The sequence below is a fragment of the Antennarius striatus genome, chromosome 6, assembly GCF_040054535.1.
Source record: "Antennarius striatus isolate MH-2024 chromosome 6, ASM4005453v1, whole genome shotgun sequence".
In the NCBI taxonomy this organism is placed as follows: Eukaryota; Metazoa; Chordata; class Actinopteri; order Lophiiformes; family Antennariidae; genus Antennarius; species Antennarius striatus.
Window position 1 is genome coordinate 15,891,926 of NC_090781.1, and position 21,222 is coordinate 15,913,147.

The 21,222-nt window shown below is 39.7% G+C and overlaps 1 protein-coding gene across 1 annotated transcript in view; it reads left to right on the forward strand.

Moving 5' to 3' along the window:
• The window catches only part of LOC137597079 (protocadherin-16-like), an 83,280-nt gene that overhangs the window by 50,310 nt on the left and 11,748 nt on the right, over positions 1-21,222 (forward strand). Inside the window, exons 3-10 of the mRNA XM_068318011.1 lie at positions 13,866-14,054; positions 14,735-14,966; positions 15,146-15,382; positions 15,690-16,718; positions 17,271-17,458; positions 17,547-17,643; positions 18,384-18,541; positions 19,461-20,301. Coding sequence (XP_068174112.1) covers positions 13,866-14,054; positions 14,735-14,966; positions 15,146-15,382; positions 15,690-16,718; positions 17,271-17,458; positions 17,547-17,643; positions 18,384-18,541; positions 19,461-20,301 — 2,971 coding nt within the window. The remainder of the gene's footprint in view (positions 1-13,865; positions 14,055-14,734; positions 14,967-15,145; positions 15,383-15,689; positions 16,719-17,270; positions 17,459-17,546; positions 17,644-18,383; positions 18,542-19,460; positions 20,302-21,222) is intronic.

Below are 21,222 nucleotides of genomic sequence, written 5' to 3' on the forward strand. Positions count from 1 at the left end.
ATGTTGATATTAATTTTGTGATTTCATGACCTTTCCCACCACAGAAAGTATTTGGCTAAACAAAGATTTTCCACAAGAATTATTCCAGTGGTTTCAATAAAGTGATTCTGCGATGGGGGTGGACTTACCTTCAATGTTTCCCTAACTCTAAGCTTCTGATATTCTCATTTTAGCAGAGTTGGGAGGTTACTAGAATGTCATCACTTCTACCAGATGCAACAAGTAAGCAGTCTGTAGCTCAGCTGGCCAAGCAATTAATACTGAGGCGCACATTCAGGCACTTGATGATAACAACCTCCATCCATGTATGTCTGGTTATGCAGAAAAAATCTGGAAATGTAATCACTGAACAGACAGAGGTTTGAGGATAAGTGCTGTCAGGTAATGTGTGAGGTAAATCTGAGGTGTATGAGTATACCGTGGCGATCATCAGGGGAAATCATGACCAAAGCTCATCTTTTGTTTAACCCAAACAGGTTTTTGACTTTCAAATAGATTAAATATGTTTAATTCAGATTTGTGTGTGTTCCTTTTAAGAGCTTGCGTGAGTATAATCTTGCAGAGGACATGTTTACTGTGGAAGTCGCTTTTGGTCTGAGAATCAACTGAAGTGCTCACTGACTACCTTATGTATACTCAGAAGGGATTGTTTGAAATTAATCACATGAAGGAGGGGACTGGACATGTATACAAGATAAAATATAATTACCCTATCACCTAAATATTTTGCTGAGAACTAAATAAATATTCTAGCAAGGAAATGAAACCCCCGATTGCTGTGGAGGCTCAAAGGACTGCATGAAAAAAAGCAACTCATGAATCGGAGTAAACATCTCAAATCGTAAACATACAAATATAACACTAGCATGTGAACGAAGAAAGAGGTGTTAAGGTAATGGACAGTGTTTCAGTTTTGGAGGTAACTTAGTGAAAATAGAGAATTTAATTTTCATATTTTCCAGCAGCTTTGAAAAACATCTCAAAGTTGTTGGGATGTTAGAGCTCTGCATCTCCCAATCATGGTGCCAAGGATTTACGTGAACAGAAACTGTTGTTTGTTCTCTTTAGGAAAGTGTTTTGAATGTTATAATGCATTCTCCATTAGTGTCTGCATGCAATCATCTGTCTGCATGGTATTCTTTGTCTGCGCTGGAGGAATCGCTGTTGGCTTGCAGTTATGAAACAAAAGAAAGAGATCCAAACACACATTCAGCTCTCCAGTCCACTTTCAATGCCAGAGCATCTTGGATTTGTGTGTCCAACCTCAGCCGAACCAGGGATGACTTCCTTTAGGACTGGGCTCATAGCTCACACTTTATGGGAGAAATGTTGTGAACCCCGCCTGGGCAGACTTCATTTGTTTGCATTGTTTATCAGTCACTGACAGAGTTTGTTTATGTGTACGGCTCCAGTAGACCTTCATGACCCTGATGTCCTAACTTACCACCATCCCTTTCTTGTCTTCCTCAGCATGCAAGTGATTCAGTTATCCTTCCTCAGGACTGATTGCATTACTCAAAACTAACATAGTTAAGCTGTAGCTGTTGGAGACAGGTTGAAACCACCATCTTTTTCTAATTGGTAGACTTAGAATAATTGTCTTAATGAAGCCCAGCCATGACACAAAACTCAGAGACGCTGAAACAAAAAAGGTGCTGTTGGCTAGACATGTTGACTGCAAAAGAAGCACAATTGTTTCTGATGGATGGAGACAGCTGTATTTATTAATATTCATCATGTCTGATCTGTGAGACAGATGTGGGACAGATGCCTGCTGAAATGTGTCCTGCAGACTTTGTGCTGAATTTATGCCCTGTTTTGTCCAAGCTTTGGTTGGGGATGCACCGATACCCGTATTGGGCATTAAGAATGACAGAACTCGTGCTTTTCCACCATACCAGATACCATTTTATGTTAAAGTAGAATTTTCCCCTATTTGTGAAGAATGTAGGTGCAGGAGCGGCAATGTCAGGTTTTTTTTGGAAATATTATAATGTAATTGAGCTTGCTAGAAGCATGTTAACAGTTACTTTTAAAGAAAGCTCAGGTGAAGTTTGACCAAGCATTAAGATATTAGGTCTAGCAGTATTAGCCCAGTGTCCATCAGTCACTCTGTGTGTTGAAATCTCTCTATTTTGACCAATTGGACAAACCATGCTGAATAAACTTACAGCATGTGCATGATGCTCTACGTTGCTACTGCAATGGATGTTCCATTGGAATTTTATAATTATGGTTAATAATCCAAGTTCTGAAATGAAGTCTCCTTATGAACTCCACAGTGGATCGATTGAAGATCAGTGTTCAGATGTACAGTAAGTACCGGTGCTCTTACTTGCGTTTGGTCTACATTTGTTATTGTCTGTGGAGATGTCAAACTTAAACTGGCCTTTCGAATGGGGCAGTTACATAAATTGATGAATAACCTAAGCTAGGCTGTCAGTATAATGCCTGAATACTGAATTCTTTAAAAACAAAAGCCTTTATCTATGTAAATAAATATTCCTCATTTCACTGAAAAGACAAGAACGTGGTCTGATTCTCCGGACACAGGTTGACTGATCCTCTTGTAAAGGGAATATAAATGAAATGCTGATGGTGCAGAGTAGTATGATAAAAATAAAAGTTCAAAGTATCAAAGTCACGTCGTGACAGGAAGGTCTATCATCATCATAACAGAGGGCCATTACAGCTGGGTGACAACACTCGGTCATGGGGTGAAAACGCGATATAATGCATTTAAACAACATGGAAGCACCGTCCTGGTGATGTATTTCAGTTTCACATCACACAGGTCAGAGCTCAGTCAAGGTCTTTCAAGCATCAACTACCCTTAGTACAATATTATCACTGAAACTACTGTATGTAAAACTTGTTTAATCTAAAATGTAATCTTTACTGCACAAATCAAATTAAAAATACACAAAAAAACATTAAGAAACACGTGGTTAGACTTATTGCAAATATAGAACAACTTGGTGTGGAAGAGTTTTGTTCAGGTGATCTTCCTGGACGTAAGCAACTAAACACAGTGCACCTAGCTGTAGACTTACTGTTTAAACACAATTATTCATTTTTTCACGTTTTATTAACTTCCTCTGTCAGTATGACTGTCAATAAACAAGTCCTTCAATCTAAGTACAGTAACTTAATTTTCCGTGATAATGTCAACTAACAAACATGCAAGGTCTTTATGAAAGTGGACGCAGCTAAGAGTCTGCATTGTTCTGGATCAAGTTAAGCTGCAGAGCTTTGGAAGACTTACCACACTACATATCTGGCTCCCCCTGCTGCAATGGGAAACTGTACCAGTTAACCCCAGACTTGCAAATTAAATGTTGACCTCAGTGGTACCTGTAGGACAAAACTGTATTGCAAACAAAGTGAGCATTACACAGACATGTATAAGTGTTGTTACGCATTACAGAGTCATCATCTGTATGTGATTCTTTGTCTAGGGGAGAGTTTTTTGTGCAACTTGACATAACTTAAAAGAAAATTGAAAGAATATTGAAGCAAAAAAAGAGATCTGCTTCATGATCAGCCAAATTGTCAATTCAGACAAGATAATTTAATCTGATGTCTCCTGTGTGTTACTCATCATTAGTAATTACTGTATACTATTTTAATATGCTGGTTTGCGTTACCCTCTGATAACATTTTCATGTAGTTTCACAGAATTTGCTTTGAAAGTCTCCACAGGAGAATATGGAATCATGTCAAAAATTAAGTTTACTCTCTCCCAGGGGATTTATAGAAGTTTAACTCTAAAGTTCTTTTCAAGGTGTTGAAATAGCTTTCCTTCTTCACGTTCCTTATTGATAAATGCTGTTATTTGTCGCTACTTTGTAATCACAAATTTGCTGAAAGACAGCCTGATCATAGGAATGCAAGGTGTTTAGTGCAGATATGGCTCAGAGAGAGAAGAGTGGCCCTTTGAATGGTCCCATCAAACATGTTTGGGGATCTCTGGGAACCAGGGTCCATGCTGCAACCACATCTGCACTGTGTATGTGCATGCCACGCTCAGTGGGCATTCTCCCACCCACTGCAGGCAGCTGGAGCACTAGCCAAGCCCACATCAATATTCCTGCACCCCCACATGCTGTGCATGGTTCATATTAGCTCCCCTCCCTCCTCCCCAGACCCTGGGATTCATCGTCTAGCCTGCCTCAGCTGACAAGAACGCAGCACATCTATTGGATGGTTGTGAAAGGGATGAGAAGCTGAAACAGAGCCAAGCGTCAGCCTGACAGGCTTGGCTCCATGGCTATCAGATGCAACTTTACCTCCCCTGGATGGTGTCTTATGAAAGTGAATTAACTCAGCAAACTTCTAGCATCAGTTTACCAACCACACTGGACCGTGGATGGGCCTACTGTTAACTTTTGTGATTTGAGTTCATTGAAGTTTATTGAAGGTTCTTTGTCCCTCAGCTGTATGTAATGATCAACATTCATCTGGGAATCAATATAGATAGTCCCTAACACAATTGGTTCCGAGAAGCTATTCATAAGCTCAATGGTTTGTAAGTTGTTGTTTATTAGATGTCAATCTATAGTCCCAATTTGAGGTCATTTTAAATGTCATAGTACTCTAAATACAAAACTAATATTCCCTAAGACTTACCAGAAACTACCACAGGAAAAAAACAGGCCATAAACAGAATAAAATACTGTAATGTAATTTATATCTCTACCTCTGCTGAATGAATTTTACCCCTGGGGGCTACTTTATGCTTGATTATTCTGTTGTATTTCCATTCAATTTCTCAGTTAACTCAACCAATAATTAACATCAAATAGCCAACATCGGTTCCTATATCATTTGGCTCCTACAAGGGGAAAAACTCATGAATAAAAAAAGAAAAGAAAAAACAGGTTGTGAGTTTTCTTACAGGTCCCCATGTACATAAATACATTTTGCATTAATTCCGTGGTCAGAAGTTTGCAGAGATATGTATAAAAGTTTGTTTATCCAAATCCAAAAAGTTTGTATTCATTCAACAGGAAGCTACTCCATTATATTTGAACGGTAATTATTCTTGAGTACAAAAAACAGCTAGTTTCATCTTTATTTTGTTTTTTTCATTGGTCATTTATTGGTCAGTACACACAAGAAAGGTTACCAAAGATTTAGACCACACATACAAACCTGCACAGTTTCAGTTTAATCATTGTTTTGTAGTTTTAGTTAATCCTTTACTGAAAGTTACCACTGATATTATGTGCTGCATGTTATAAACTCCCCAGTCTACATCAAGGTTAGCAGCTTGTCTAGAATGCAGGTCTTTTCATGGACACCCACACACCCCCATATACTCAGACAGCCTTTCCACCCTGGTGTACAAAATTGATTTTGAAATTAATATTGTTGCATGATTAGGACACACAAATACCTTAAAGTTCTGTTCAAGGTGTTGAAATTGCTTTCCTTTCTTACGTCCCAGGGCCTTCTTGCAGACACAGCAGCATGATACACACAATCTTATTATAGAGCAGATGCAGACATCTATATACGGTATTTTTGTTACCAGAATTTTAGTGCAATACTTACCATTTGATTAGCCTGCACAGATAATTCAAAATCTGAAAAATACAATTTAACGTCTGCTCTTCAGATCAGCATCTACTCCAGTCGGCTCTATTACCTCTACCTGCTTCTCTTACCTGCAAAATATCTCTGCTCACAGCTCATTTTGCCTTTTCTGGAACCCTTTTCTCTTTAAATCTTTTGGCACTTAATCACTTCCAGATGTAAGGTCCAGATGAAAGACAGATGTGTCATTTTTAGAGGGAACACTAATGAAAGTTTAAAAAATGCACGGCACCTAACATCCAACTACAGAAGCTTGTCACAAATTTAATTTGAACTTTTTTTAAAACATTTTTTAATAATGTAAAGTTCTACTAGACCAACTGATGGGGAACTGAATGATTTAAGGCGGATAAACGATAAGTAGTTTTACAATTTCCATCTATACAAAACACTAATACCACATAATGGATATAATTCTAACCATTTTAACCAACAGACGTGCGTGTTATTTCAGAGAAAAAATTCATATGCAAACAATAATGTAAGGACGAACCAGCAATCATGCAGAAAAACCTCGGCTCTCTGAGATAGTGTTCAATTATTATCAACAAAATAAAGTACTACTCTGTCAAGTTGTTTCCCAGATGTAATGATTGCTATAATCTACAATCTCTGAACTGATTGAATATAGCGGACAAGAATTAAATATAGATAATTTTTTGGCAATGTCATGATTTTTGGAATGGTCAAATATTTAGTTATAAAAATACTTGCATAAATTGCATCGTTGAATTACATATGCAAATCATAAGTCATCGGCACATTGGCCTTCTGGCTTTATGCAGAAGCTCTGTAACAATGTTTTCACTAACTTTTTTCCAACAATGTAGTGGTTATGGTGAGTGAAGTGTCAGAGGAAAGGAAAGAGACAGAAACCTTATCCTATCCCATGTCCGTACTCCGGAACCAAGTGTCCTTTTATCCTTGTCGGCTATTTTAAGTACCTTCTGTTCTTGTGCCGTATAAGTAAACCTTATACCATTCTAACCTGCTGCCTTTAACCCAGGTCCTCCACATTTGTCAATGCATTACTCCGAGAAAGATGAAAAGCCTCATGGAATCATTGTTAATTTAGAAATCAAACCTGTATCTCCTCTTGTTAGAAAGCCTTTTCTCTTATGGACTAAAACAGAGGAGGCCATCACCTTCCAAGAAACTATAATACAGTAGTGGAATCTAATGGGACAATATGGAATGGAAATTGTTGTTTTATTGCTACCAAATTTTCCCAAGCTGTTATTTCCTGAAATGAAAGTTTGTGAAATGATTGGATTGGAGCTGGTACGCAAATGTGTTTTTGGAGATATTAGTGTGTTTGAGATGGTTCACTTGTGTTTCACTTGACAAGTCTGATACAGTTGTCATTCACAATTATGAGAATAATTCTACTTCTGCATGTCAGTGCTAGTGTAATGTTCCTGAAACTGATACTACAGAAATATACAAGGGACAATTGAGAGCTGATGTAAAATGTTCAAACAGTCAAGCTAGAATTGCTGAAGGTTTTTCACAGCAAATGAAATGGCTCAAACATATTTCCTTCCAACCAAAAGGAATTTCACTGAAGTGGTGGTGTTACATGCCAACACACTGCGAGGCCACTGAAATGTCCTCGTGTTGTGTTCATCCTTATTTGGATCGGCAGAGGTGTTTGCCTGTTTTGTGTTCATCACTCTGAAACTGTTCATACGACTGCTGTGACATTTTGTTTTGTGCTTTTTTGTGGTCAAACTTTTGTGCTCTTGGAAAGTTTTGACATTTGTTTTAAGATTACTGTTATTATAAAGGTTCTCAGGCAGTAAAATCTGATGTTCATCATCACCTCCTGATTCTTCATGCAGCATCACTGTCAACCAAATATTTCAGTTTGCAGACATGTATCACAATCTACACGATAGTTTTAATCACGTTGTTGTCGCTGGTCCACAAATCATTCATTTTAACTCATGTTTATGTTTCTGTAGTAATCATAGCAGAGTAGTATGTCAATTTGCAAAGTCTTTCACACAGACATTATGCATATTTGAAATAGCAGCTGCAGTAATGAAATATGAAAAATATCAAAATAGTATAAAAATATGCTGAAAAACACAGAATGTTTTAGATAACACTCCCTCTTGTGAAAAAAAAAAAACTTATCTCAATCAGTCATTCTAATCTCACACCCAGTGTAGCATAATCTGTCAGCCAAGAAATAGTCCCTGTGGGACATCACTCTGTCTGCCCTGGATTTCTTACTGAGACCTGTTCTATATAAATATGTTGACAAGCTGAAGAAAAGAACTATGCGTCTTTGGTAAACCTCCTTCATTATGCCTTTTGAGATTTTAATAATAAAATAAAGCTAATTCAAAACAGCAACACATCAAAGCTCACGGGCTTGCAGAAATCGAAGTCACAATTTTTAGTCACAATGTCTTAAAACAGAAAAATCTTAAGCCAGTTAAGATTTAATCTTTTTGTCTATGCACAAAAATGTTTCACACATGGTTTGCCAGAATCCAGACAATTCTCCCTGTTTGCCAAAGTTGGCTTTTCTTATGTCATTAGCAGGATGTTGGCTTGTTTCCTACTTCTTTGTTGGATGTGTGGTCTCTATGTGGGTCCTCAGGGTGGTTGACATGTCACCTGCTTGTCTGCTCATTTTGTGAACATGGACAGAGTACTAGAGGAACTCCTCATTCCTGCTTTCTTCAGAAGTGATGCCAGGACAATAGAGGGAGAGTAGCGTGCATGGCTCGACACCAGCTGTAAAAGCTCAAAGCAACTTTGTGCAACTAAACTTCTTGTTGGATTTCTTTGAGCCTACTCTTTCTTCTTTGCTTCTACTGTCTTGTCATGATCTCCTTATCATTCTCATTAATCTGTCATATTCTACATCTGATCGCTCTTGCAGGGGTCCTGCTAAGTTGGGCTTAAATGATCGTGTCTGTGATACTTAAAGTGGAAAATGATATTATTATTATTATGAAATACATTTTCCACTTTGGGGAAAAGACAGATCTAGACTTTGTGAAGCTGTAAGTATCTGGTCTCATGGACATTACATATAGTATCCAAGAAGTTTTAGCCAAACAAAGACATCTTTCATTCATTTATCTTCTTGAAAATCTTCAGCCACTTATCTGAAGTACAGGTTGCAGGTGATGCTGAAGCCTAGGGTTTGGTTTGCTGGGGGGTTCAACCCTCTGGTTTTTACATCTCTACCCCTGCCTATCCTTACTGATGAATGCAACAAAATCAAGTGTCTCCACAGTGGACAGTTTTAGTGTTAAGTTTTGCAGATCGCTTAATCCTGCCATTAATCTAAGATTTTAGGCCTGTTGATGGCTTTGTTTTTTCATGATTAAAAAAAATGAAATATTCCCCCTCTGTTTGTTTGACAATTTGCAAACTGCTAAAGCCTATTCCAGTTGACTATGGGTGGAGGCGGGGTACACCCCAGATGCGATGCTGGCTCATTGTAGGGCCACACGGAAGACAGGCAACTACACAAACACACACACATGCATACCCATGGAAAATTTGTAAGGACCAATGCACCTAAAATTGCCTGTTTTCGGAGGTGGGAGGAAGCCGGAGAACCCGGACAGGACCCACACATGGAGGAACATAGAAAGTCCACTCAGAAAAGTCCACTCAGAAAAGCCAACGGTTTTGCCAAAAGGCAACAGTGCTACCCACTAAAAAAATGTATATTGGATAGAATATTTCCTTCACCTTCATAAGCATTCACAGTTCAGGATAAATTTCATATATGTATATATTTTTTTTATGCCTTCATATGGAAACTTGTTCTTGTTCTAGACTTGCAATGATCTCTGTAGATTAAGCTCCTCCTAAATACCATCTCAGTTACAAGACCAGCTGGTCAGTGAGTCACACATGGCGTGTAAAGTAATAGCACTTAACTCAACTACATGCAGAGTCAGTCATAAATTTGTGCTTAAATGAATTAAGCTTCCATCTTACATCCAGTCTGTCCTTACATTTCTCAACAATTAGAGATTTGAGGTCATGTTTGAATGGGAGCAAGGATCATTATCAAAGGAAATCTGTTCTGACTATTTCCCACCTCAAGATGTAAGAACATTTCAGGAATAGAAGCAGTATCTTTGCAAGGACAAGCAATCAAGAGGTTGAAAAAGGCACTTTCACACAGCTCATTTTAATTTATTAAATATGTGTTTCATTGTGTTCAAATATATGACAAATCATATTACTTTTGTCACAAACATGTTGAATATCACTTTGAAAAGCGTCAAAAGAACTATGGACAAAAATGTTCATAGTATGTTATTGATAACTAACAATAATAAGAGACATCTATTGGCCTCCTGGACTTACATCTGGCTCATTTTCTTCTCCCATCTTTGTGTTGCATTACTACCATCTCATAGAATGTCCCTTGCCCATTCCAAGCTGGCGTTGCCCCAGCACATATGGACAAAAAGACATAAATGTTTCTGCATGTAGCTACGTGTAAGGATATCCCAGGAATTTACTCAAAACTGCTCTTGAAAGTCAAGGAAATGTTCAGTATTTCTGAGCATTTCTTCATGCCACTAAGTTTTAGAGTTTAAATTGGAGAAGAGTCACAGAAGCCACTGTTTCTCATCTGTGTTTATTTTCTCCTTCCTTTGTGTGCTTTGTATGCATTAGAAGAAAATTGTGGTGTAATGGCACTACAAAAGTGACATCTTATTGTTTAACTCCACAGGAATCCTAACACATTGATGATCAGCGACTTTGTTCTCAGTTTTTGCATATTCACTTCTTTGCTTGTAGCGTATAAGGAAAACTAAAAGGCCATTTTCATGCAGAACTTGATTGATGCTTGTGATCATTTCCTAGTTGGCAATATTTACTCAAACCCTTTATTTATTGGCTATTACAATTAGCAGAGTTATGGTGCAGATTGACTGGTTTATTTGAGGTTTAAATCAGACAGATTTTTTTTAGACTGGGCATTTAAAAATGTCTTTCATTCCCTGATATCTTATGTGGTTTCAACTGCATACCATTCATTTACTAGTTACTATTTAGCCAAATAACTTACTCCAGTTTTCTTGCATGGTTAGAAGATGAGGATGGATAGAGGAGCTTTAGATTTAGCAAATGACGTCATTTTGATATATTTTACATGTTGCCTAGGAGTGACCATGATTATAGTAGTCACTCCTATACTTCTGAGGACTGCAATTGCAAAATAGAAAATTCAACTTTAAAAAATTGTTAGTGTCAAAATCACAGACTTGTCCCATTCCAGTTTGGCTCTTCTAGTCACAAATTAATTAGTGAAAGCTCTGCTGAGCATTCAAATAACCTCAGGATCATTATTACATCCAAACACATTATATATAAACATGTAAATACATCACTCATAAAGTTTCATCTGGAAGGCTTCGGGAATCTGATGGGAGAACCACACAGTGCCCTCAGTTATCTTTGGATTCCACCAGCTTGTTTTACTAAGGAGTCGGCCAAACGTTGCCTTTCCCCTGCTGATAAGACAGCTCCCATCGTGCCTCACTCACACAGACAGGGTGTAAGAAGAATACTGCTGGCTGCTGCATATGATCTAAGATCACTTCTGCTTTTGAACTTCAAGTCTTGTGGAAATAGATGGTTTGCATAATAGATGCGTTGCAGTGGTGATAGTAAAAAGTATGTAGGAAATCATAAACACGACCCTGTGCATCAGTTTTGAGGTGGACACAATAAAAAATTGTTTTTTCTCCTCTCATGCAGAATGAACAAAACTTCACTTCACACGGAACTGGCACATCTTAAATTACTTTCTTTATCACAAATATTTTTTCATAGCAGACATGTCATTCTATTTTTTGTCTCTTCTCATTTTTTTTTTATAACCCGGTATCTTTATAGCACACATTGTACCACTGTTCTTCTCTGAAGTTCACACTTTTTAAACTTTGGGAATTTGTTGTGATTTGGTGTTCAGTGTGAACATGCCAGTAAGTTTTACTGTATGTCATTATTGATTTAGAGAGTGAAGCGCTCCAACTCCCACCCCATCACAATTTTTTTTAAAAACTTTTTCTTTCATTTTTCAGTGTTTCATATTATAGATATAAATGTAGGCTTCTCTGACTTTCTATGGTCTGTATGTGGGTGTTTTCATGGATGGTGGCTGAAAAGGAAAGTAATTAATAATTTCTAAAGAGAATAATGAGAGAGACGTGTAAATTTGACACACTATCAGTAGGAAGTCTTAAGCTGGGATGATGTACATGACCATTCTATTCTGGCAAGGACGATGAGAGGCAGATATATAGCTCCTGGTCCACAGCCTTCAGTGTCTCCCTGCACTTGTTATTGGTGTTAGCTCACTTCACACAGGTGTTATTAAAAATTGTACAGGCATTAGATTTACTGAAACAGTTGGTTATTCCTTCTTCAGTGATGTCCAACCTTGTCCAAAACTATGTCTTTAATTTTAAATCTGAATGTTCCATCTTCCCTGATCTCTGCCAGTTAATCTTGTGCCAGCAGTGATGAATCTTTTGAGTTCCAAGGGTCCGAGACACAGTCAAACTGCACAAAAGATTCGGATAAAAAATATTGATTAAATATCTGTTTGAGAATTTTCTGATGCTGAGATCAGGTCAGACAGTGTGCTGCATTCACAATGTTGAGTGTGCAGGAGAAAATATTGGACATGCATTTCCACAAGGGCAGGTGAATAAATAAAATTAAAAGAGTAGTAGTAGTATTACTCGGTCATATGCTGAATCATGCACTGGTATTGTGGCGTGATGAAAGGGCAATGAAAGTTCTGATGAGATACGGGATGTTTAACAAATTATATTTCCATATTAAGTGGTTTGTTTGTTTTTTGGTAAATTCAATAATTTCAGCATATGGATATGTTTTGCATCCTCCCACCCTGGACAAAACCAAATGCAATGCTGAAGATATTGCTAAAAACAATACTGAGTTCTCCCACCAGCTGACAGCCATCCCGTTACTATTCAAAAAAAAAAAAAAGCTGTGGGGTTGTTATGAGCACCTTATCCCCCTTCAAAATGATAAAACATTTCAATAAGCTGCTGCCTCCACACATTAAAAGATGGACTAGATTCCCTGTGTTGCTCTTGGTTTCCCCTTCCTGCATGGTTTATTATTCTTCTCTTTGGCTTTTATTCCTGCCAGCTTTACAGCTCCCTCACTCCTACACACCACTCACCCTCTGTCAGGAGTTGCAGTCAAGAGTGTAGGGCATGCTCTGTGCTGAGTCCCCCATCTGCCATCTGCTCAGGAAAGAGCTGGAGCCTGAATGACTGCAGCCAAACCTTCGTCACCTCGAATGAATGATTTCCATCTACTCACACTCATACCAATACCATCCTTTTAAAAACCTTGGCATTTGATGATAAACATGCCTTGCCTTATTTTTCTTGGCAATGGTCCTGATGACTACTCTGTCTTAAACAGAGGAGGCTCCCCACTGCCGAGTGTTGACACACCGGAGCATGAATCAAGCCTCTATTTTCCTCCAATTAGTGTTTTCCTAAAATGATCCATTCAAAAAAGATGCAAGAAAACCTCTAATCAACTTGTGAGGTTCAATCTTACTGTAATTTCTCATAAACTGTGATGCAGAGCCAACGCTTGTAAACGATTATACTTCTGGTACCTAGGGGCCCGATCTGATTGTTCTGTTTGCCTTGTCTTGGGAGATCCTGTAGTAACTGACTTGGCTCCCTGGCTGATGGCTTGTGAGTTGCTTTTATAGCTCCAGTGGTTCCAGTCCTCTGCAGTTGTGCGCCATTATTAAAACCAGACCTCAAGTGGGACCTTACGTTAGAGTCCAATGCACTGTACTGGAGCATACTGTGTGGTATCCCAGCCGACCCGGTCACTGTCCTTTGTATTCTGACGCCACTCCTGTAGCGAGCAGTTTTCCCTGTTGGCAGTCATCCCAGAGTCTGCAGAAGTAATCCTCCTTCTCACTGCCCTCCTTCACTCCCCTTTTTGCCAAAGGGCCTGTTTAGCTCATGCTCTGGCCCAGATAAACAAGTAAGATAAGTTCCAAAGATGCTTTCAAAAATCACCTGGGATGGATTGCATTCACTCTTTCAACCCTTTAACAGGATTTTGTTTTCATCTGTTGTGGTTTTAAAGTGGTTATTAATGAGTATGGGAACAACCAGTTAGATATTTTACTCCCAGACCAATTAATTTTAATTTCAACGTTGGAATGCTTAACAATGGTATTCTAACCAGTGTTTTCTTTTCTTTAGGTGACTGCCGTAGATGCTGACAGCGGCTCCTTTGGCTCCATCACCTACACCCTTGGCTCTGGCATTAACAGCGCTATTCCCTTTCAGTTCACCATTGGGAAGGAGACTGGCCAGATTTGCACTAGTGCTGCACTAGACAGAGATCAAGGGCCAGCCAGCTTCGACTTTACTGTTACTGCAGCGGATGGGGTGAGTGTCTGTATTTTGAAATCATGCTTAATATGAATCCACTGAGCCACAGAGTAACCCTATAAACGCAGCAGTCATGCTTTTCATGCAGACAGGAGACCAAAGGTATGGCCAACTGTTCAGTAAAACTTTGATTGAGTAGCCAAGTATTAAATAAAAGCTCCCATGGCTCTCAACGGCAAGTCTTCTCAAATGTTAGTATATCCTGTTCACTTAAAGCCAAATAATATTTTTTAAAAATACAGAATGTATAATGAAAGAAAATTACGGGTGCTGTGTTAAAGCAATCACATGTAGAAATGCCTCAACTGTCAGGCAGTAACATTTTAATAAGCTGGACTGCTGCCTTTTTCTTTTGCCACCTGGTCCATGTGAAAAATCTACACTATATTTTCTGAAAAGCCTATGAAACAGACTGTTTGGTTGTGGTGAGCTTTCTCACCCTCAGCAGGTCATGAAATATTTCACTTGTCCGAGGGAAACAATCAATCCCCGTCCTGCACAAACCTGCTGGGACTATAGTTTAGAGTCTACTCCTCACTTTGAAAATTTAACAGGGTTTACTGCTGTTTTTCTTACTTGTGCCAATAACATGGCTGAAATCCCAATTTCAGGTGTGTTTTTTCTCTTAACTGTATTTATGTGAAGGTATGACAAAAGATCTTTTTGTTTCTCCGCAGGGTGGACTGAGCTCAGTAGCCTACGTGAAGGTGGATCTGGTCGACGTTAATGATAACAGACCAGCTTTCTACCCAGTCAGCTATGCTGTCAGTCTAAGTACACAGAGTGCGCCCGGGACATCTGTTGTCAGAGTGACTGCTTATGACCCAGATTTAGGCGAGAATGGGAGAATTGTATACAAAACAGTACCTGGAGGGGCCTCTCCGTATTTTACGCTCAACAAAGACACAGGTTGGCACAAAAACCTTTTTGAGTTCCTAAATAAAGATTGTTGTATTTTCAAGAGTTCAATAAGGAGTTAGTCGAATTTATCCTACTCTTCAATTCCCTGACATAGTTGACCCGCTTGGCATACAATGCTTTGTTATGTAAATATAGCCAACTTGAACCTTTTGTGTGTGTCTTTGCAGGTGTGATCTCCCTTTCTCGATCTGTCTATGGGAAGGCCAACACTGTCATTCCTTTGATAATCTCTGCCCAAGATGGTGGTGGTCTAGTTGCCACTGTCAATGCCAGAGTCAACATTAGCGTGGTGGCAGGGCAGGTAGCGCCACCCGTGTTTGAGCAGACACAGTACTACTTTGTTGTATCGGAGACCGTTTTGAGGGGAACAGTTGTAGGCACTGTCCAGGCCACCAGTAGGACAGGTACAGTTCTATATTCTGTTCTGTTCGCTCTTCTTTGGCTTCTTTGGCTCTCCCGCCCTCATTTTTAAAAGTGTATTATTCTACAAACTACATGTACAAATAGGTGTGAGGCCACTATACACACATAAGTCTGACATAACATTAATCAAAAAATCCATTTTCTAATTTTGTTTATATATTCATTTTTTTCGTGTGTTATTACAGTCATGAAAATTTTAAACTGTATTATTATTTAAGAGTTTTTATCACAGCCTCGTGGGCAGGGTGTGACATGTCTCTGTTTTTTATCATACTTTTCTCAATCCAGGTACCGCTCAAGATATATCCTACATCATCAGTACGGGAGACCCTGCTGGATACTTCACAGTGGATCCTGAGACTGGAGCCATCAGGACCAGTCTACCCCTGGATCATGAAGCCCAGTCTGCTCTTGATTTAGAGGTGCAGGCACGCAGTGGAAACCCCCCTGCCTTTGGCCAGACCCGTGTCCACATTACTATCGCAGATGTCAATGACAACCCACCAGTGTTTTTCCCCTCATCTTCAGAATCTTTGCTACTTCCAGAATACACAGAAATAGGCACAGTGGTGTATCGGGTCCAAGCAGAGGACATAGACTCTGGAGTCAATGGACAACTTACCTTCGATCTTTCTTCTCCAGTGGTAATCCAGAAGACATTTAGCATAGAACGGAGCAGTGGAGAGGTCCGACTAATAGGTACTCTCAATTATGAGAGTTCTCCACGGTATGACCTCCAAGTTATTGCCAAGGATGGTGGGGTACCCCAACTAAGTGCTACCTTCATGCTTGTAGTTCATGTCCAGGCAGAGAATGACCAGGGACCTGTTTTCGATACCCTTACCTACCGTGTAGAGCTGAAAGAAGGGACTCCGATAAACAAACGCTTCTTGCAGGTCAGGGCTTTGAACAGAGAAACCCCTGGCTCAGGTTACATTACTCCCTTGGCATATCACCTTCGTCCAGATGGAGATGCAGCAGGGTTTGGCATCGCTGCAGACAGTGGCTGGCTTTTTGTGAAGAGCGCCCTGGACAGAGAAGTTAAAGACATGTATCTTCTAACAGTGCTGGCAAGCCAAGGTCATGGACAGTTGAAAAAGACCGGCAGTACCACAGTGAGGATATCGGTTACTGATGAGAATGACAACTCTCCTCGACTCACTCAGGAGAGAGTCTTCCTGGCATTGAGAGAAAACCTGCCAGCAGGAACAGGATTTGGTCATGTGTCAGCCACAGACCGAGACAGTGGATCCAACGGACGCCTTGGTTACCATTTACTGCATCCTGATCATCACTTCCAGATAAACTCCAATACAGGTTAATTGAAAATGCATTATTCTTTGTTTGTCACAGCAGCAGTCAGAGCTTTTCTGTTGCTTTTTCGGGGAGTTATAATCGGGGATTGGTGAAGTTTGCTTCACAAGGAAAACAGACGCTTTCAATTTCAACCTCTGTCGCTTAGAGTTTGGTTAACTTTCTATGTCATCTGTAAAAGATGACAAACTAGAGTTCCATCTTCCCCACTGTTATGAATTAGTCGGATTATGGTGGTAGCAGAACTAATTCTCTTTCTGTGCTGTAATTGGCCTCCTGAGCTTATTTATCTGTGAGTGGAGACACAGATTCTGAATTGTGATCATTTACTGGCTCCCTGCAGTTCCTTCAGTGTCTGCCAACATTTCAAAGCTCCTCAATTTGCGTATGTGAGTCTATGCAAATGCATGGATACATTTGTAAAATATATTTATCTATCACTTGTGTGTCGTTGATCAAAGTCTTCTGTTTCCTAAGTGTCTCATCACTGTTCCAGTGCTCCGGAATAGTGCCTTGGAATAATATGTGTCTGTTCCCCCTTCTTTCTCTCCCCAGGTGAAATCAGTACAAGGACCATTCTGGACAGAGAGCAGCACTCCAGCTACCAGTTGGTGGTAGTTGTTCAAGATAGAGGCTCTCCTCCTCGCAGTGTCACGGGCACAGCTTTCATCACCATCCTGGATGAGAATGACAATGACCCTTCTTTTACTCACAACCAGTCAGGCAAAAATCTCATCATTCAGGTGATACCACGAGACCAGTAACATAGATGAGAAAAAAATAAGAAGTCTTTTATATCTTTAATCTCTGTTTAAATTTTTTAATTTATAGGTGTCAGAGGGTCAGTCCTCTGGAGTTTTACTGGGCATATTGCAAGCCAAAGACCCTGATGAAGGAGAGAACGGCACTGTCTTCTACTCTTTGTCAGGTACAGTATCTCCTGAATGTATAAGTGAAAATAAATCTTAAAATATTTGCATATTTAAAAGTGGTGTGTGTAGTGGCTTAACAAGGTGGTGCTTGGGAACTTATTATATGAGGACACCCTTAACCTTGTACAGCTTGAAGCAATAAATAATTGCCAGAAAAATCTACTTTTTAATCTGGAGTGTTTACTGAACTTTCTGGCAAACTAAAAAGAAATAAGTGTAATATCACATTGTATATATACTGTAAGTTTTAAGTTGTATCCTCTTGGCTAAACATGGCATTTTTATGAGCAAAATACAATCTGATTGTATAAATCAGCTTTTTCAGGAAAACATTATCAAACGTTGATATGGAGGATTTCTCAAAAACTCTGTACAAAATGTGATATAGTTGATATTACAGAATTAATGACAATTTAGCATCTAATCTGATGAAAGCATGGATTTCATATGCTTATGTAGTTCTATTCATTTTTTAATTTATTTTAATGTGATTCACATATTAATTTTAGTATGGAGGCCATTGTAACTATTTATAAACAATGGACATTTACAAACTGAAATAAATTTATCCGTATCTGCAAATTCTCTAACTGTATTACATCATAATTGAGTCTAATGAGTATTCACTTACGCTTGACATCATCTTTATTTTCAATGCTGACAAAATGGTACTTTTTCTTGTCCTCCCTGACATACTAAATCATCATTTAAAGTCTGGATCCTCTACCTCTCCCAGGTCCCAGGGCCGAGCGTTTCTCTTTGAACCCAAACTCTGGGGAACTGCGTTCGTCATCCCCTCTCAGCCACGCAGAGCGAGCCGAGTATGCACTGATGGTGACAGCCACCGACAGAGGACTGCCTCCTCGCAGCACCTCCTGCTCCCTCACCATTCAGGTCAGACCTTCACTGGAGCTCAGCCAGCACAAACACCTTCACCACTCACCTATTTAATATCAAAGAATAAACGCGACGCTGAGAGGATCCATGTCTTTGGGCCCCTCACAATTGCCAACATATCAGCCTCACTTCTGACAAGCTACCCTCCCATCCCCTCCCCTTTCTTCCACTGTGACTTTTCAAGAGGGAAATTTCTATCTGAAATGGAAAAGTGGGTCTGAATCAAATACTCCCAGCTGGCTGGTGATGAGGGCCAGCTGCAGACTTCCCTGATCAAGGGCTCAATGGCTTCAACACTTTTTTAATACAGTAGCCGTTGTTGTAATGATTGCAGGGCTGTACATCCATATAAAGCACAGCATTGAACATAATTCAGTTAATATTTTATATTTAACAGAAAATGGACACAATGGTAGAAACCTGGAACGAGTATAGATATATGGGTTCCAGGAAAATACGTTTACCATACACACAGCTCCATTAAGTACCAGTTTAATTTTTCCCCTTTTCGAATGAAAAAAATTAAACTCATAATTGTTAGTTATTAGGATTAAACAGTGCAGTGTTGTTCTTGTCCACTGATGCATTCCTGTCATTTGCTTTAATCATCTTTTGAAATCCATCAATGATATGATGGGGCTGTAACAATTTACTTCTGGAGCACTCCTTTTCCATCTCATGTGGAACCATTTTTTGTGTCTTATTAGGCCTAGCAGGCATGTCATTTAAGTCCATAAAAACCTCTTGTAAAAAGTTAGATTTATTACATGCACAGCATGTACAAAACAAGTGAATGGAAGCAAAAAATGTATTGCTGTTTTTCCAAAAAACCATCAAATATTCAAAGTTTTGTTGTTTGTAAATTCAGTTACCACCCAGCATCTGAACATGCACTGTCATTACTTCTTTATTGCAGGTTCTCAGCACCAGCAGACCAACTTCTCGTTCCCACTCCATGTCTTTCAATTCTGTGGAGGAAACCAAACCTGGCTCTGTAATTGGTTCAGTCCGGCTTCATGATAAAGAAACCACAGAAGAAGGGGAAGTGACATACACAGTGGTTGGGGGCACAGACAGAGATGGAACGTTTGTCGTGGACCGTCTGACCGGAGATGTGTACCTGGCTCATCCTCTTGACTATGAACAAGACTCACACTACACTCTGCAGATTGAGGTAGATGACTTCTCTGACGCCCCCCCTAGCAGCACACTGATCCACCTGGACATTGATGTAGAGGACAGCAACGACCATGCCCCTCAGTTTCCGGAAGATCCTATCACTATTGTCATCTCTGAAAGCATGGAGCGTGGCTCATCCATCTATACTTTCCAAGCCATAGATAAGGATGGCAGTGGGCCCAACAGTGAGTTAAGGTACTCCATAATCCATCAGTGGCCAAACACCCCCGGCCTACTAACCCTTGACCCATCCACTGGAGTTTTGTCATTGGGCCAGGAGCTGGACCATGAGATCACCCCCAAATTAATACTGGTGGTAAAGGCCACAGACTCTGCTCACGATGTCAGTCAGAGGCACTGTGGCTCTGTCACAGCGAGAGTCTACATAACCGATGAAAATGACAATCCACCAGTATTCAGCTCACCAACAGCTGTCAGTGTGATGGAGGACCAGCCGGTAGGCTTTGTGGCGCTCTATGTCATGGCCAGAGATGCAGATCAGGGGGAGAATAGCAGAGTAACCTACAGCATCCAGGCAGGCAACAGCAGAGGAACGTTCCGCCTAAACTCCAACACAGGTAAGTCCCGCCCAGCTCTAGTGCAGGAGATTGTGTGTGATTGTTTGCAAGGCACGGGGTAAGGGTATAGAGGTTACGGTGTTGGGTTAAATTAGGTTAGGTTAGGTTAGTTTAGCTCAGGTCAAGTTAGGTTAGGTTAGGGTAGGTTATATTAGATAAGATTTGTTGCAGATTAATTTGAGGATGAACGTTTGATTATTGAAATTCTATAATAAACATAACCATATGATATCCACTGTAGAAAAGGCTTTTTTCAAAAATTACACCTGTAAACTGACTTGGCCTTTTGGCTTTGGCATTTCATTCATGGTCAGTCTGGTTTTAGTAATGTATGAGTGATAGATCTGAGAGAAATCTGTGAAAAGAAATAACAATCTTCAGGCTTCCCTAATTGGTGTGTGTTCATTTTGACTACTGGAATGTCTACTGTTGGAAAGAGAGAAAGACTTACATAGACAATATCATGTTAGCGTCATATTATTACTTTCCATTGCTGATGTATATTCCTGGGGGCCACAATTTCTTACTCCTGTTTCTTTATAGTAAAACATTGATGTTTCTATATTAATATTTCCAGCATCTGTTGGGAATTCCAGCACTTACCCCTAGATCAGTTTATAAAACTTTCAATTTAGGGAGACAAGCAAATCAAAAATCTCTCCTATTTGGGGGCTTTTCATTGACTTTTTAAGCACCTCTAAATTCTACTTTGTTCCGTCTGTGTGCTCACTATTCTGTGTGCTTCAACACAGCCCCCCACCACAATCACCAATCCTCCCCCACCATAAATACACACTCAGGGCCTTGTAGTACTCTGCTTACGTCTAAGTACAGAGCAACTCTTGCTCCACTTTTCATGACTTATTTCTCTGAGTTGGAAGTCAGACAGACACAGCAGCTTGCCAGATATGTAAGACACAC